The 18429-nt window shown below is 43.4% G+C and overlaps 1 protein-coding gene across 1 annotated transcript in view; it reads left to right on the top strand.

Annotated features, from left to right (window-relative positions):
* PAH (phenylalanine hydroxylase) overlaps positions 1 to 18429 on the top strand; it is a 35258-nt gene continuing 16829 nt past the window's right edge. Inside the window, exons 1-3 of the mRNA XM_009094197.4 lie at positions 1 to 166; positions 4085 to 4192; positions 14740 to 14923. Of these exons, the coding sequence (XP_009092445.1) occupies positions 125 to 166; positions 4085 to 4192; positions 14740 to 14923 (334 nt within the window). The 5' untranslated portion in view covers positions 1 to 124. The remainder of the gene's footprint in view (positions 167 to 4084; positions 4193 to 14739; positions 14924 to 18429) is intronic.

Genomic DNA, 18429 nt, shown 5'->3' with positions numbered 1-18429 from the left:
CTTTGCCTTGGCTGCTCCACTTTAAATACCTTTGCACAGATCTCTGTACACTGCAGTTAAGTCAGAAGGCTTCACCTGCTGTAGTGGAGGGGCCTCCCTCTGTGGGTATTGCTGCCTTTGCAACATGGACTCACAGCACTGCAAAATGAATGGGGACTCTTTCCAGGTAAGTGATGGGGTCTATGCCTGCTTTTTGCAGAGGTGGAGGGGTGTCCTGCCTCACTCCTGCATTCTTATGCTTGTTCTTCCCTCTCTGAGAGGCAGTGTGACCCCAGAGGAGAAGAATCAAGGTGTCCTGTCCTATCGCTTTGCAGTACCTGAGCAATTTTGGCAGCTCCTGTATTTGTCTGCTGTTAATTGTGCTCACAAAACCACAGTGAGAATACAAACATTGCAACAGTATCCTTATGTACATGCTGAAAAGACAAAGAATCAGGAAAGACCAGAAGCTTATTTGAGGTCTTAAATGTGTGTGATGAAAAAAAGCTGTCTTCTTTTGTTAAAGGAAAACAGATGAAATTGTGAGCTCTTCTGGTGCAGATTTTTGTTAAATTTGGGGCTCTCTTTTTTAATGTTTACTGACTGATTGACTTTGAACTCTTTGCTTTGGGAAGTACAGGAAGAACCTGAAGTTCATGCCTTTTAAATACAGGCACTGATGTTACTGCAGGGGCAAGTGATGTAACCTGAGGCCAGCATGGTTAATTATTAGGACAAAATTCTGCACTTATCTGTCCTATGCAATGCTGCTGCAGCCAGGGCCAAGCTGCATCAGATGTGCAAAGAAAGAGCTTCTATTTCTTATAAGAGCAGAGGTGCCAATTAAGCCTCTCTTCCTATTTTGTGTGCTGAGGCTGAGCTCCCACAGTATTTCTCTAGAGTCTCACCTTGCTGCTTATCCATTGCTTGGTTCCAATGACAACTGCCATGATGAGCATTTAAATGCTGTAAGAAATCTGACTTGGAAACTAATTCCATTTTCACAAGTAACTGTGAAGGGCTTTAGCTAAATATCTCAACAATGCATTAGAAGGCTGACAGGATTGTGTTATTGACTCCCAATGCTGCCACCTGTGTCAGAATGGCAATACCAATATACGTGCAATGTGGCTAACTAAAAATGCAGATCTGTGCTCAGGTAAACCTATCTTGCATCTACATAACACTTTGTTTGAGATTGTCATAGGTCCAGGGGTGGTTGTTCATGCTCTTCAACTGGTTCTCATTTTATTTCCTGGAAAAGAAACAGAGCTGGAAGGAAATTAGGACTGAATTTATGCACACTATAAATCACATAGACATATCACAGAGACAATATTTCATATCACAGAGACAATATCACATAATATCATATCACAGAGACAATATTTCAACACAATAAACTTGTTTCTTTGACTCTGAATCATAATCACAATAGTAACAAAACAGTAGAACAACACAAAGCTGCAATTCCTCCATGTATGTTGGAGGGACTAGAAGTTAAATTCCAAAATGAGAAGGGAAAAACTGATCAACAGTTAAAGCTATGCATAAGTACTACCAAAAGCTCAACAATAATGTGTGCCTCTGTTTTTGCTGCTATCACCTCCAGTGCATGTGTTGAGGTTTATTATCTGCAGTGTGTACTGATGCAGGCTGCCTCCACATACCCTGATAAGAACTGGGTACCAGGAAAACAATCATTTCAGTCTTCTCCCCGGTTGCAATTAAAGATGTCACCTCTGTGACAAGCTCAGGCATGGACTGATGCTTGCTAAAAGACCTTCCAGGGAACTAAGTGCATCTGCAGATGTGCAAGAAGTTAAGCAAGTATGAGGCTGTTCACAGCATTAGTGCCTACTCCCTACTGCAGTGTCTTTCTCTCAAGCACCAATATAAATCAACTTACAAGAGTGGGAAAATGACTGAGGACAGATTGAAAGCAGCTGATCTCAACAAATCAAAGCTAGTGACCAATGAGTTTGGAAAGATTTTTTAAGGCTTTTTTGTCTAATCTCATTGTACAAAGAGATCAATTATTATCATCAGGATTGCCTTGCAGGACTTCAACTTTGCATTATATCCCCTGCAAGTGTGCAAACCATGAATTCTTTATTTGTCACACACATTCAAGTCAATCTGTCATATAAGTGGGTTCCACAGCATGACTTGGCAAGAATATTTTAAATATATAGCTGCATGTCTTTTACAGCAGTTTCATTGCAGACAGTGAAAACCAAAATCTCAATACATTGGACAGGCAATGGTGGAGCCAGTTCTGTCCTTGAGATCAGTTTTGGCTGTGGTGGGTGAAAACAGAAGGAAAAAAGCAATGCATGGACAGTATTTGAGATGACACTTTTGGTCACACTACCATAAAATTTCAGAACTTCAGACATTTGTTTTGGCTTTTGCCAGACTCCTGTCATCATTTTCCCTTGTGGTTGTTTGAGGTGTAAATGGGTTTCATTAGCCAGCTGACACATCACTTCCAGCTGCTTTTCCTCTTGGTCCTCCCCATGTAAGAGCTGGGCTGACTCCCTGGCTGCATGGGGACTCAGGAGACACAGAGATGCTGCAGAAAGTGTCACAGCTGAACAGGTGGCAGTCTTCCTTCTGGTGCAGCACTTCTAGTACATTTTGCACCAGAGGTCCCTCATAAAGCTGTAAGATATTTGGAAAACCTTTTCAGCCTCTGGAAAAAAAGCCAGATAGAAAAATGTGTGGCCAGTCTGCTAGCAGCAGCCTTGGAGGCAGCCTTGGAGATGGCTTGAAGAATCAGCAATTATTTATTTTACAAAAGAAGACAGCTCTTCATAGCTCTGCCTCAGGAAATGTAGGCCCACCAAGAGCTTTATGGCTTCAGGGCAGCTGGCTTTGATTGTTAATTTGTCTTCTACAAAGGCTATCTTCACTGAGTACAATATTTTGGAACTGGGACTCTTTTTACCCTGATTTATATGTTCAATTGAGCAATAGCCATAATGAGAGCAAGCTCTGCCCAAAATACAGATCTTTATAAGTAATATTTGAATGGGTACCTTGAATCAAGCTTTAGCCCAAGAGTTGTCTGGTGTGATCTTTGAAATAACCACAGGCAATTTGTCCAAAGCCATTAGATGTTAAAAAAAAAAAATGAAATAAACACGCAAAAAAGACATTAATGGGGCCTCCAAAAGTTTGTGATGGTTGTACATCAAATTTACTTTGATATCAGAAAAATTAGGTGATTGAAATGTCAGCAGGCATTTACCTGCCATGCCAAGTGCCCAGCTTTCAAGATCTGCCTCCACTCCAGGGCTCAGTTTCCTCTTTCAGAAGTGATGAAATAGCTCTTCCCTTCTTAACAAGGCTTTTGTGAAAAGAAACACATGTAGAGACATGCAAAGACATTCTAGTAATGAGGACTGCGAAAATAATGAAAATAAACCTTTGAGAGTACTGGAAATTGCCTTTTGGAATTTGCAGAGTAGAAAATCAATAAGAGAAAGGGAAAAAACATAAATGAAAACCACATCTTGCCCTGAGTCTTTACTCATTATGGGATTTAGGGAAGATCTAAATGTTTGCTCCAACATTCTTCTTTTTTTTTTTCTCTGATTTTCTTTGCTTGATGTTGTTGTTTTGTTTTAAAATCACCTTCCACATCCTTCCTGTGAGTACTACCTCTCTCCTGGTGATACCTGGAAGGGTCAAGCAGAACTGAAGGGAAACACACATCATGGTTTGCATCTCTGCACCGAGCTCATCCACATTGCTCTGCTTAACCCTGAGTGCTGCTGAAAAGGAAGCCTGAGGAAAGGACTTTGCACTGCAGCTGAAACCAAAGTGCAGAAATGTTTCCAGTCATCCCTGAGGGGTGAGGGGAGGCAAGGATGGTGTTAGGTTTATTTGCATGTCCTTTTTGACTACTGTGCTCTCACAACGGCTCTAGTTTGAGAGAAGGGATTTGTGTCTCTACAAATAAATCAGAGCAGCCCCAGAGCTGTTTTATTCCTCCTTTACATCGCTGGTGCTGTGCAAAAGGGACATGGAGAAAGGCAAAACTAACCTCTAGGGTGAATGGTAGTAATTTTTGGTTTTGTATTTTTTTCTTTCCTTTCAGGAATCTAGCTACATTGAAGACTCCCCCAGTAAGAATGGTGTGATTTCTTTGATTTTCTCTCTGAAAGAAGAAGTCGGGGCATTGGCTAAAGTCCTGCGCACATTTGAGGTAAATATTTTCCTTCAGGTCTTCACAATTTTGTCTTGCAGCCACATTTTATCAGGGTCTTGGAGGCTGTGTTTGTGATTCTATTTCATTGCTATTATAGGGGAGAGTAGTCTCTAATTCTTTTCTGGGCTTAAAATCCCCTAAAGTCTTGGGGCAGAAGTAGCTTTTTTTAAACTAAAGCCTCTAACTTCAACTGACACGAGGGTGGGAAAAATGCCCACTTAAGAGGGAAAAGAAAAATTTTCCACTTAAGAGGGAAATATTTAATCATAACTGCTGTAGTAAGAGGTAAGGGTGAGTTGGGCTGTGACCTAAGATTGACTTATAACCAAATAATTTGCCTTTTTACTTGTAAGGCAAATATAACCAGCATGTGAGCCATGTGACTCACAATGCACATTGCATGAGGGGTTTCTGCTGGGGGCAACTCTTAGCTCTTGTCCACCCAAAAAAATCTGATATAAAATATTCAACCATCTCCCACCTGCAGTACTTCTGCAGAGTGGGTAGAGGGTGCCTACAGAACAGCATAAAAATGACAGCACTTTTTTGTACACCAAAGGGACTCAGTAACTTATGCTGAGTGATTTGGAAAATTTTGGGGAAAACAAGGAGCCATTTACCTTTCAGAACATTGTGTGCCTATTTATTCTTGCAGAAATATTTCCCAGATGTCATGAATGTTGTTTGAAAAGCACGAAATCCTTGCGGTTCAGGATGGTTGTGTTGCAACACACAGCTGTGTACTCTGTGCTCCCAAGTAAATACACTTTTATATTGGTTCTGTGGCTTTTTTTTCTTTTTTTAATGCAATAGTTGTGCCTGAAAACAGCAATTTCTTTAGAACACTCTAAGAAGTTGTGGCCTGCATATTTTCCGTTCATAAATTGAATTTACTAGGAAATGAGAGGTTGTGTGTTATGGGTACAAAAGAAAAATAATTATGAGTTTTAGGACACATTTGATTCATTAAGACAAAAGGAAATTCACCAACAACAGAAGAGCAAGTCTAAGTCTGTGAATTGACTAGTAAAATGCTGCAAAATGTCCATATGTCAGTGATGTGCATGTCTGTAAATGAATTTATGAGACTGTTGATATCCTCTTAATAAATGCATTGATGTCTACTAATTAAATTGCTGTCAGCTCTAAAGAAAAGTTTGTAGAGGAGCTAATATAGGAAAGAGAGGAGTAACCATTTCTTGGATGTGACTTTTCTTGTCCCAAAGCAGATACCTAAACTAGACCAACAGAGCCCCTTTTTCCCAGTGGCCCTGACTGCAACTGAGAAGTTGGGACTCAGTTGGTTTTCTACCCAACAAAGCCAATTCTTTCTGTGCTGACTCTCAGCCTCCTCCAGCACCAAGGCTTGACAAGAGACCTGGCATAGGTGCTCTTATAGCAGTTTTACATCTGGCATTGTACTGGGGGGATGGATGGATGGATGGATGGATGGATGGATGGATGGATGGATGGATGGATGGATGGATGGATGGATGGATGGATGGATGGATGGATGGATGGATGGGATTTAATAGTACAAGGACAGCTCCTCAGGACTGTTAGTGAATTCCTGGTGTAAACCAGAACAGTCTTTGGGCTGTTGTAACTCCATTCCAAGAACTGTACAGAGGTGTAAGTTTTAAATACATGCCCAGCTGGGAAAACCTTCCCCCTTTTCCATCTGAGCCATAGCTCTGGTGCCTCAGAGAAAGACTTTGTGCTCACTGACATCACAGCACAGACAGGGAGAGTGGTGATAGGCAGGTAAAGAATGGAAACCAACAGGAAGAACTTGAGAGAATGTTTTTGTCTTGTACTCCTTCACTGCCTAATAGCATTAGCTGAGAGATGCTACTGGAGTTAGCTCAGACTCTCTGTGGGTGGGCTCCCTGGGCAGGGAGACACCCAGCCTTGTCCCCTGGTTTGTGTCACCAGCTTGTTGCTGGCTTGTGGAAATGTGGTGGATTTGTCTCAGAGGGGCCTCCCAAGAGGAGATGTGAGGATGGCTGCCCCAGCTGTCATTGCCTCATGCAGCCACATGCAGTAGGAAAAGAGAAAACTGACAAGCCACAAACAGGATCAGGCTGTTTCCAGGAGCAGATGTGGTGCTGCAATTGTTCCCTTCGTGGAGGGGGTCCACATCTTGTGCAGCTGCTGTGCTGATGGCCACATGTTTCATGTCTGTAAACCTCGTGCTCCTTGCTGAGGTGGGGGTGCCCAGACTGCTGTCTCCTCTCTGGGCACTCCTGCAGGGGAATGCAGGCAGAGGGCACAGCTCAACCCCCTCCTCCCAGCTCGGATTTGGGAGTGATTAAGGGACAGTGCCTCCAGCACTGGCTTTGAGGATTTTGCCTCTTTTCTAGACAGTCTGTAAAACTAATGTGGGACATGAAAGGGAAAGGAGGAGGGTTGAATGAGCTGTAAATATGAAAGACTTGAAAATTTGCCCTCTCTCCCAGGGAAAGAAGCATGGAAGCATGATCCAGACTGAGTCACAGGGAATTGAGGAGATACCTAAAGAAAGGAGAAATCTTGAGGAGTTATTAGAACACAGGGTGTCTTTCTGTAGAGGAGGTTTCTGTATGGACCTGGGAAGGCTCATCCTCTCCTTGGTTTAAGAACTGGAAACATTTTGTTTTTACTCTGTGGGAGCATTATTCAGCCACACTTGAGTCCCTTCCCGGGATGCACTCCCAGGTTCACACCCTGCCCATGTCCCACTCCTTTGCTGGGGTGAAACTGTCCAGACTTTAGCTCCTGTCACAGCTTGTTCTCCATGGGCAGCAAGACAAAGGGACATCAAAGGGTGTGCTCTAGCCTGGGCCTGCCCCTGGATACCATGAGGTCCAAGACTTCTGGCTCATCAAGCATCATGGCAGGTAGAATCTCTAGTCAATCACAGTGCAAACCACCCAGGAAAGGAATTAGTGTCCAAACACAGCCCAGATGGAAGGGGTAAGCTCCCACTGTGGGAGCCAGGATGGACTGAAGGTAGGGGAGCCTCCTCCAGGCAGGGGGAACCTCAAGGCTAAGGGCTACAGAGGGCTCATGACACAGAATTTTGCCTTCTGACTGAGACCCCAAGTTTAAGAGGAATTTCAGTGTGTTTTGTGGAAAGAGAAATGTTTGTCCTACTCAAACATGCCTCAGGGTTTCTCATGCAGTTGGCAGACTACTGCATGCTCACATTTGGGTTTTTTTTGCTCAAAGACCCAAACTCTAGCTTTCTCTTCAGGTCCCAGTTGCACACAAGTTTGTAGCTACTGTGAAAACTCTTGTTTTTCCTATGTAGCTTGAATGGTTTTTTCCTGAGGAATCCCCTCAATGAACTTGTCTTTTTGTCTGCTGGCTTTAGCTCCAAAGCATACTTGATTATTTCCACTTTTTTTCGTATGTTTGCTCAGGAAGACTCATCTAAACACCTGACCTTAGCAGGGTTCTAAGCTTTTCTGATCTCTGGCTCTTGTGCCTTCTCTCTGGTTTGCAAATCCTTGCCAGACTGCATGAATCTATTCCTCCTGGACTGGCATAGCATAGAGCAATGCCACTGCTGGCAGTACAGCCCCTGCAGCCCCTTCTTCACTTGTCCTGTGGAGAGACATGTCTGCAGGGCCAGACTCACACTCTGGTGTGCTGTGAGTGTTAGCAGCTTGGTCATGCTCAGCAATCAGCAGATTGCTAAAGCTGAATCCACTTTGCTTCCACACTAGCTGCTCTGTTTGTGTGTTGGGATGTGGCAGACATTCACTTTTTGCTTGTCAAACCCAATTGTTTTGCACTTGAAAAGCCCCTTTGTCACCTCTGCCCTCATTGCAGGCTTGAGGGTGGCTGTAGGGACAGCACAAATCCACCAGCAGGGTCTTTACACCGACTTAATTTTAATGGGATCTGCTGTACACTGAAGTGCTCCTTGGTGCAGCCCTGTGCTGTTTATTTGTGCTGTAGAAGATGACAGCTAGGCAGCCAAAACTTGAATAATTATCTTCATCTGAAACAGAACAGCACACATGACTAAATATCATCCTTAAAATCAGGAAGACAGAACAGTCATCATGAAATTGTGTTTCTTTTTTGATTCACTGGATACATCAAAAATGTTCAGAGTATAAGTTGAGGCCAAAAAAAAAAAAAGAGAAATCTTCCATTTTTCTTATCAAAACTGAAAAAGAAAAACTTTGGGTTGACCCAAGGGTTACACTTGGTAGAAATATTTGTTTCTCTGTAGTGATAAAAACCTATTAAAATTGAGGAAGTTTTTTTAAACAACAAAGTTCATTCTGGGGAAAAAAAAAAAGTGAAGAAAAACCCACATTGTTCCCCCTCAAAGATTACCTTTCTGTAGTTAAATTCATCATTAAAAAGATCAGAAATAAGAATTTCCATATACAAAAAGGACTGCTTCAGTTTTAATTGCAGATTTTCCACATGAATTTGTGAACACACTAATCTTCTCTGAAGTTCTTTTCCTGATGCATTCACAAGTAGGAGATCATCAGCTGTTTTAAGTGGCAAACGTTGGAATACATCACAAGTTTGCTCAACCCATTGTGAGAGAGGAACCTTCTATCTTTTCCTCAGTGATGGGACATTCTCAGATACAGAGCAGGACTTCAGTGCAAGGTGCAGCCATCAGTGAGTAGGGCTCTAGCTCAAAAGCAAAAAAAAAAGTTGATTTGCACCAAGTACCCCTGCTCCCACCATAAGTTACTGTCCCATGGAGGTAAGTTACTGTTCCATAGAAGGATGGGGTGGGAGCAACAAGCTGTACTAAATAAGACCTGCCACTTTCAGACAGAGTCAGCAGAGCCAACTCTGTTTCTGTTCAGGAACTTAATTCCACAGAAAATCCTACATGACTGTTATCTCTTTGTGCCCTGGGAAGGCACTGCTGTGGTTGGGACTGTTTCCAAACCAGGGGAAGAAAACAGTCACTTTGGCCAGGGGGTGTGCTGAAAGTGTCTGCACTGATAGGTGAACTGGCTTGTCTCTACCACGAGATTGTTTTTTCATTACACTGTACATATGCACAGCAGTGATCATTTCATTACACTGCTCCAAATCCACATCTCTGGGGGTCCCAATTGTGGGTTTCTCTGAGTCTGGATTGAAGGCACTTGAGATGGTAGTTCATGTTCAGGCTCAAGATTTATCATTTCTTATCAGTAAAACAGTTTCACTGCTGTGAGTTTGGCAGCTTTTCATTAGAAGGCACAAAATGGCCAACAATCTCTTGTTACAAGGTCTTTTAAGACTAAACTATCTAATTAAGAACTGAAACCTAGATTATTTTCTCTTTTAACCCAATAACTGATCCCAAAGAGCTGCAATGCAGACTTCTCTGCCCACTTAAAAAATGCCACCCAAACCCATGGAGAAGAAGGAAGAAGAAGCATGAAGAAGAAACCCAGGATGACACCCGGTGCTCTCCATCTTGTTTCCATCCACAGCATACTAAAAATCCCAAACCCTAAATTTCTCACCAAGTCATACACCTACACTGCTCTCTATAATCTATTTCACACTTTAGTGGATTCCAGTCTATCTTGAAGTCTAGGAAACTTTCTCCATGAATGATGGTCAAAGTCAGTGCTCCCCTGGGAGGTCAGGGTACCCCAGAGCAGACAGAGAAATATTCCCAGTGCCCTGGGCTTCCACACACATCCTTGATCTTATCCCTCCTCTTCCTGTGGCCACAGGAGCAGGACTTGTGGATCTAATTGATCACCATGGATTTAAAGAGAGGAGTGCTCTCTTCACAGGGGCTTATGCAATGCCACATGCTGTCACATTTTTGGTTTGTCCTGCTCCATGTGTTTTGTAACCAGATTCTGCTGCAAGCCTTGTGCCAAATTTCAAGGTTGGAGCAGAGTGATGGACAGCAGGGGCTGCTCCAGGGCCAGCTGCCCTCTGGCACTCTTTGTTGACAGGGACCTGCCCTGAGACACTTGTCCTCCATAAGCTTGGAAAGAAAACCCTAGCAGCTGGGAAGGAGAAGATTCTCTCTGTCTCCAGCTGAGAACAGGCCCTTGGACAGTAGAGCTGAATCAGATGGCTGCCTTGGCCTTTGCTTTGGGAATTCATGGCTGAAAGCATTTCTGTAGCTTCCCAAGTCCTCTGATCTATGAAAATTAAACACTGAGCTTATACTTGTGCTTCTGAAAGTGTCTTCTTTCAGGAAACACTGAACTATACCATGGCAAGGGTTAAAAGAACATCTCATCTTTTTGTTGTTGTTGTTTTGGTTTTGTGCCAGAAAGTGCAAGTAAAATCCTTTTTTGGGGAGATTTTACCCAAATTCTCACTTAGTGTTGATTAGTGGCACCATAGTGTTGTTGAAAGTTCTCCATCTGGTAACAATGTGGGGTCTCCTGATGAAGCCAAACTTCATTAATGACAACAGTCATGATAACAAGCTGCAGCTGGATTTCACAGCTGTACTTAGTTTTAGAACCATATATAGGAGCATTTAGTGATTAGTGAACAGAAGGAGTGTGTGTCATGGGAAGTAGTAACTCATAACATTTTCAGAAAGGATCCATCCCTACTAAAAGCTTCCCTGTGAACACACAACTTTCCTTTTCCAGTGACCAGGCCATTAAACAGAAGGTGGGACTGAATTCTCTTGGTAGTGACCTCAGCAAGACTGCTGGTGTAGTGCAACACCAGTCTGGTTTTCCCCTGATGGTCTGGGGCATCTGCAGCATAGGTGGTGCTCAGTTAGGATGGAAAACCTGGAATAAGCTGAGCAAGGGGCTGGAGCTGCTTCACAGACTCTGAGAGGGAGCCAAGGCTGAGATCCAGCACTGTGAGGTAAGGCAGGGAGGGACATGGGCAATCTCCTCCCTGCATCCACCATTGTCTCTGTTTTAAATTGATGTTTGTATTGCTACCCCCTTCAAACTCTCCTAGAAGTAATTATGGTTTGATCTTTGAGCTTGAAATGTGTCTTGAAACTTCCTTCTCTAATGGGCAGTGACAGAGGTACCATTGGCTAGGATATTAAAATAACAAAAGCTGAGTTTTTCCAACCCTTGGAGTGGGGGTTTTAAGAAAGGTTTAAGAAAAAAAAAAAAAAAACCTACAGCAGGCACCTGGTTTTATGACAGGATGTGTCTATTGGGGAGGGACTCAGCCTCTCCCCTGTTCATAAATCTGAAGAGAAGGAGAGAAGTACCAACCTGCTCTCTAAGTTCCTTGCAGCTGCACTGGGTGGTGGGGTGAGCTCAGCAAAGAAACTCTGATCTCACTCCATGGGCTCATCTGATCCCTACCAGCTCTAAAATAGGAAAGGCAGAAGAGATCCATGTTAATAGCTCAGATGGGAATCCAGCCACAACCATGTGACAGTTGAGATATTCCAAAGGTGTTAGGTTAGGAGTTAGGTTGCATCAACAAAAAGTAGCTCAGAAAACTGGAATAACTTTTATTAGTTTACTTTTGAAGGCATATATTGTCAAGATGTTAATCTCTACTAAAAAACAAATATAAATTGAAAGCTGTTAAAAATGTACAACTAAAAAAAAAAAAAAATGCCCCCATTCTCCTTTCTCAGGCAACTATTTGTCTCCAGAAGTTGGAGCTTTAAAGAAAATATCATCTACTGGGAGAAATGTGATGCAATAGCAAGATTTGGCAACATCCAGGGTACAAAAAGGTTCTGAACAATGTGAAACTGTGAAGATTAAACACTAGATGGAGTAGTTGGACTAGAATGAAATTGAGATTTATAAAACAACTCAGTAACAGAGCCACTGTAAATATTTTGAAATCAAAGGCTTAGTAGCAAGGCACAGCACATGGGAACACACTTCTCCAGGAGAGCCAGTTCAGGGAGTTGGACACATGCTGCTGGATTCTTGCTCTAAAACCAGCCACCAGAAGGGTTATCACTTCAGTTTGTCTGTTGTGGGGTCCTGAAATCTCAGCAGAAAGAGGTTACAGGTTGGCTCTGGACATTGCTGAGCAGCAGATATCCCTTAAATAAACAGCAAAGCAGCTTGACACTCTGTGGGAAGGTGTTCTGCTGCTCTCAGGTGTAAGAAAGGAGGTGACTCTCTCCATGGGCCCCTTCCTCCATCTTCTTTTTTCCCCTCTTTTATCTCACTGTGTTAGGTTGTGATAGTTTGAGGGGTATTGATACTCCAGCTGCCTTAAGTGTGTTGTGCTCACCCTGTAGCTCCTCTCTTCATTCCCAACCCGTGCATCATTCCATGTATTTTGGGGGCATTGCTGTCTGTCCAGCTGCTCCCTGAGCCTGACTGGAGAGCTCAGAGTAGAGTAGAAGAGTCACCTGATCAAAACCCAAAGGGAATGCAGTTTAAGGAGCCTTCAGCACAGAGAAGAGAAAGTGCTGGGGTGATCTTTGTGTCCTTCCAGCACTCAGAGGGGTCCTATAAGAAAGAAAGACAGGGACAGAATTTTCAGCAAGGCTGTTTGTGATGGCACATGGGGTGATGGTTTTAAGCTAAAAGAGTGTAGATATGTAGATGCCAGAGTAGGCATAAGGAAGAAAACTTTTAGGATGAGGATGGTGAGACAGCGAAGGCACAGCAGCTCCCTGTGCCTGCTCTCTGTCAGGAGCTCCCAGTGCCTCGCCACAGGGACGGGACAATGGGCAGCCTGTGTGGGAAGCAGGGCTTTGGAGGCCTAAAACAAACTGTCCCCAGGGCCAAGGACAGTGCTGGCCATTCTCTCCCTGGGCAGACAGCCCTGTGATATGGCATCTCTTGAGAGCAGCAGTTGGTGAATGAGCTTTTGACCTTTTCAACTTATTGTATTGGTATCTAGCCAAACAATTTGAGTTCATCTGTAGTGTGCAATGCTCAGGAAACAGAGCAATGACATATATGTTTCCTACCAAGGAATAAACTGCCTTTTGTGGAGGAGTAAATCAGGCCTTTCTGCTGATGGCCAGATGCCCTCCTGCGCTATGCAAGCACTGAGAGGAGCAAAGAAAACCCTAAAGAGGCTCAGAAAGAGGGATGTACCATCAAAAAGTCTTCAATTTTTCTTTCTTGTAGGTCAAAAGTAGATCCTAGCAGCATTACTGCATGGATGAAATCCTTACCCCAGTCACAGGGGTTTGACATTGACACCAGCAGGGACAGTGTTTCACCCCATGTAGCTTGGAGTCTTCAGCTTGAAAGACAAAACCCAAAAGTTTCTCCAGCAATGCTGATCACCATGTGTCAGCTCCTCAGACTCTTCTGAGGGTAATGGTTCTATGGTTCTGTGGTCTTCAGGCCCAGATTTCCTCCAGGGGTTTTTAAATTCCTCCCAGGGGGCAGAAGCCCAGACCTGGCCATGGCATGCTGTGTCTGCAGCACCAGTGTGAGCCTAACAAATGGTCAGGGGGCAAAGTCAATGTCCATGGAAACCTGTTTAAAAGATTTCTCAAAAAATAAAAAAAAGGAAAGAAAGCAGTATTTTCATATTCAAGTTATAGTGCTCAGGAAAACATTTGAGTTTAGTTAACAGGGGTAGATGTTCCTGGACTTTTCTTTTGGACCTTCTGGGTGTTTTTTTCCTAAACATTTTTTGTTTTCCTAGCCTTTTTATTTGCTTTTTGTTGGAAAAATAGGATTTTTAGCTGTTTGTTCCTTACATATCAACATGGCAGCCTGTCTGAGGTCAGGTTTCCACTGGCTTTAGTCTTCAATGCTACAGCTGCCAATGATCTCTTTCTTCAGAGCTAGGAGACACTGCTGATGGTCAGCAAAGATATTTGGTGAGACAGAGCTTGAATTTCTGTGCTAAAGAAAATAATCTTTCTCTGTGAGGGTGACTAGACTTAGGAACAGTTGCCCAGAGAAACAGTCTCCAAACTTGAGTGGACATAGCCCTGGGCAATGTGTTCAGGCAACCTGAGCAGATTATTGTACTTGCTGATCTCCAGAAGTCCCACTCAACCTCACCAACTCTGTGATCCTGTGATTTAAAACACCCATCTTTTTATTTGCACAAACCTGGGCTGCCTTTTTTACTGCAGATCCATGTTTCCCTTTGGATCTTTGCCCAACAGCTGCTCACAGCCCTGGAAAATGCACAGGTGGCTTTGCAGGTGACTGAGCAGAGGTTTGGCAGAAGCTCATCTCACAGGGTGCCCAGCTGCCTGCTCATCCAATCTTCTCTCAAGATGCTCATCAAGACAGCATTCAGTTTCCCAGGAGAGGGTACTCTACAGGTGGAATGCCTTCTTCCTGTGTTGATGCTGGGCAAATATCTCTGTCAACAAAGATGAGCTCTCATTATGTGCTTGAGGGACTGGGGTTGCCATTTACAATACAAAGCCTGTTAACAGCTTGAATCCTGCTTCCACCTTTCTCTAAGCCTTCAGGAGTGCCAAGTCCTCGTGATGGAGCTCTGTACAAGGGTGAATCCAACATATTTCTTTCTGTTTCTCTCTCTCCTGTGTAAGTCCTCAAGTCCAGTGGCTGCTTGTGAGTTATTTGGTATGGTTTGTTGACTGACACATGTATTTATCCAGTCTTTATGTCATATTCCTTCCCCCAAACCTGTGGGACCAAATTTTCTCTTTCTCATAGGAAAAAGGTATTAACTTGACCCACATTGAGTCCCGACCTTCCCGTCTCAACAAAGATGAGTATGAATTCTTCATTAACTTGGAAGGCAAGAATGTCCCAGCACTGGACAAGATCATCAAGTCCTTGAGAAGTGATATTGGAGCAACAGTCCATGAGCTCTCACGAACAAAGGAGAAGGACACTGGTAAGGATATGCTGACAAGGTTAACATTGACCTGGACTGTTTATGTCACATACTGAAATTACTTATTTTTCCTGTAGTAAAGGAGATCCTCTTGGATCTTTATGGCTGCATTTCCCTCTCTCTGTCTCTATTTTTCCTGTACTGTAAACTTTTACATTTGGAGATTTTCTGTAGTGAAAATTTTTGCGATGATCCTGACTAGGTTTCCTGGGAAACTTGGGAGGCTCTGCCCCCCACTTTGGTGGGAACAGGACTAACTCTCCATCCCTGTAAGAAATCCCAGGGAGGTCAATTGCAGATCTGCCTTCCGAGGGAAATAAGGAAAGATTTTTTGAGTTGTTTCTACTCCTAATTCTCAGGGATTTGCTGGAGTTGAGGCTGCTTGGTGCAGTGGTGGCTGCCTAGCAGATAGTCTGAGACAGACTTAAATGCTTCTTCAGATAACAGATGTGATTTTAATAGGATTTCAGACTTTAAATACTTTAGGCCTGGATCTTCCTCTTCCTTCCTAGGAACAACATGAAAGGACATTAATACCTTCTTGAGATCAGTACTGGTAATCCTTTTACCATTTCCTTTGTGTCCTACCCATGACATTACATTTGAAGATGAAAAAGAAGAAGGCAGATTCTCTTTGGAGTCCGTTTTCTCCGTTCATAGACAAAGGGACAAAAGGTTGATTAGGTGATTTATGATCATGTCAGATTGAAGGGGTTCACTTTTGTGGGCTTTCTTATTTCCAGAAGAAAACTACAGGACCTACCAGGGCTTAACATTCATTTTTCCAGTTACTATGAAGAAGGTAATAAAGAAGTTTATGAAATAATAAAGTTGTCTATAAGCATATAACAGAGTCAGACAGAGATAGAGCTCTAAATATCATCCAGAAAAGTCTTGCATGTGAAATTCTGACCCCACAGAAATCAAAACTCCTGTGGTCAGCTGTAGGATTAGGATTTCACTGCATGGTACTGTGTTGATCAAAGGAGTTTTTGAGCTAGATTATCCTGTCAGCTTCAAAAAGGGACTTGATCCTCTTCTCTCTGAGAGGATAACTTGTGTTTGTTAGTTTCAGCAATTCAGAAATATTATAAAATGGAAAAATTTATTGCTGGGGAGAGAGAGAGGAAGATTGATATTTCTTCTTGCCCTTTCTCATTTTTTTTCAATTTCAACTCCTCTCATGAGCAATAAGGGTCCAGTCAAACTGAAATCCTCCAAGGACCATATTTTGAAAGGTCAAATGAGCCCTGCTTAGGGGATGAACTGTGGGTGGCAAATCCTGGGCAGAGGCACTGCAAGGGCAGTGAGATGGGAACAGCCTGAGCTGTAGAAAGTGTGGTGGGATGCTGTCCTTTATCAGGGATGGCACTAACAAATAACAGGCCTTGTGGTGCCTCTTAGGCCAGCTTGTCTTTCAAATGAATCCTCCTGGCAAATCTGGTCATAGTCCACAGATGTGCCTGTGTGAAATCTTATTCCCAAAACACAGAGCAAGAGCACTGTGCCTCCAGGGAGCACAATCTCAGACAGATGGTTTATGGAGATGTTGCCACACTTGTCTCAGTGGGCAGGTAAAGGCTGGGAAGGTTTTCTTCCAGAGGCAATCTGGGATCCCATGGGACTGATTCTTTTGCTGCAGCCTAGGATGCTGTCATTTCTTCCCTGCAAAGGATTCATTTTGTTCCTGCTCATGATTTGAGCAAGAAAAACCTTATTTTTCCATTTCCTGTGGAAAGCACACAGTCCCTTTTTTGGGGTACTGCTTTGTTGGCACTCAGAGGAAATTTCTGTATCCTGTCCCTTCTGTACAGCTCAGGGTTAAACGCTGTGTGTATGTGATTTATTGGACAAGGGATTTATTGGACAAATGGCTTTTTTTTGTTTGTTTGTTTTTTATTTTTTGGGGGGGGGTCCCACTAACTGCTTTTAGTATCTTTTCTTAACTAAATGGAACATTTAATTGACACATTGCAGTACTTACAAATATCAGATTTGGATCAACAGTGTAATTTTAGGTGAGAGCAGGCCAGAAAAGTGTCTAAATCCAAATGTAGCTTTGGAGTTTCAGATGAGAAGGGCTGGCAGCTGCTGAGCCAAAAGCACTTAGTGTATGTAGAAAGATTTGTTGTGAAAACACAGTGCATCTCCTAGTGGCTCTTTTTGGAAACAAGATGGTAGCTGCAGTCCACTTGGAGCCCATGAATAAAAATAATTAAATATTATTCTGTTGCAGCATTAGGGAAATGCAGACAATTTATTGCATTTCTGAAACAAGCTGGGAGCTGAGGATCTGTAGGGCCCTTGTTTGCTAGACCCTGAGGCTAGCCAGAGCATTTGAGTGTTTAAAAAAGGGCTAAACCTGGGCCTTGAACTGCTATAAATTGCATAGACCTGTCTTTGACCCTCCTCACAATGGTCCAAGTGGAGGATTCTGCAGAAGTCCTCACTGCCCCTGCTCTGCTGCCTCTCATATAAATGGCTTATTAGCATTAGCTTATTAGCATTCTGCTCAGTGTTTGACCCCACGGTAATTTGGTCACCACTTGGGTGTCCAGCACCATCCCATAAATGCTGCTGTTTCACTTACAGACAAATCAATATTTATTGCTGCTCAGCCCACGTTTGCTCCTCAGACCTTCACAGAGGCCCAGTGTTGCAGGAGCTGGCCCTGGCAGTTCATTAATGGCTGTGCAGACAGACAGAGAGTCTGGCTGCAGGAGGATGCTGCAAACAAAATATGGGATAGATTCAGCCAGGGGCTAATTTGATTTGATCTTTTGAATAGTTTCTGGGAGATCTGGGGACAGTGTCCTGGCACATCACATCTAGGCAGAAGACCCACCAGTAGCCTTTTTTCACCCTGGGCCTTGATGTGAGGGGTGTATGCCCTTGATGCACTGTTTGCCTTAGAAATGTGCTGGGAGTCTTTGATTCTTGTTTCCATGAGAGCTGAGAAAGCTCAGCACTTTCTAGGACCCAACTTAACAACTTAGGCTGGTGCAAGCAGCACTAATTCTCCTTAGGAATTCCCCTTTCACAGCCTGCCATGTCCGTCCAGCTCTGCAAGCTCAGAGCTGCTCTCATTTAGCTACTGCTGGTGTTTGGGTAGGCAGGATCAGGGCTAGGTACCAGGAAGAAAAGTTGCTTCTCCTGTTTAAGGGAAAAGGCAAATCACCCATCTCCACAGCCAGGACTGACAGCACATAAGCCTGGAGTCAGTTTTTCCTCTAGTCTTTAATGAGGTCTGCACCAAGTACTAACACAATCTCGAGAATAAGACATTTAATGAAAATAAGTCTGTATGGAAAGTAAGTCAGCAGTGGTTCAAACCCTGCCCAGTGAGACCTTTTTGATTCAGGCCAGCAAAGCCCTACAGACATCACTGCCAAAATCCAGACTTCAGCCCCCACCAATTTTTCTTGGACACTGCTTGGACCCTCCAGGCCATGGTGTATCTCTAAGAGTGGTTTTCTCTCCAACACTGACAAATCCTTTGCTGTGGC

This window comes from Serinus canaria, chromosome 1A, assembly GCF_022539315.1.
Source record: "Serinus canaria isolate serCan28SL12 chromosome 1A, serCan2020, whole genome shotgun sequence".
Lineage (NCBI taxonomy): Eukaryota > Metazoa > Chordata > Aves > Passeriformes > Fringillidae > Serinus > Serinus canaria.
Note: the sequence above shows the minus strand (reverse complement) of the source record. Positions and strands in the feature narration are given on the sequence as shown.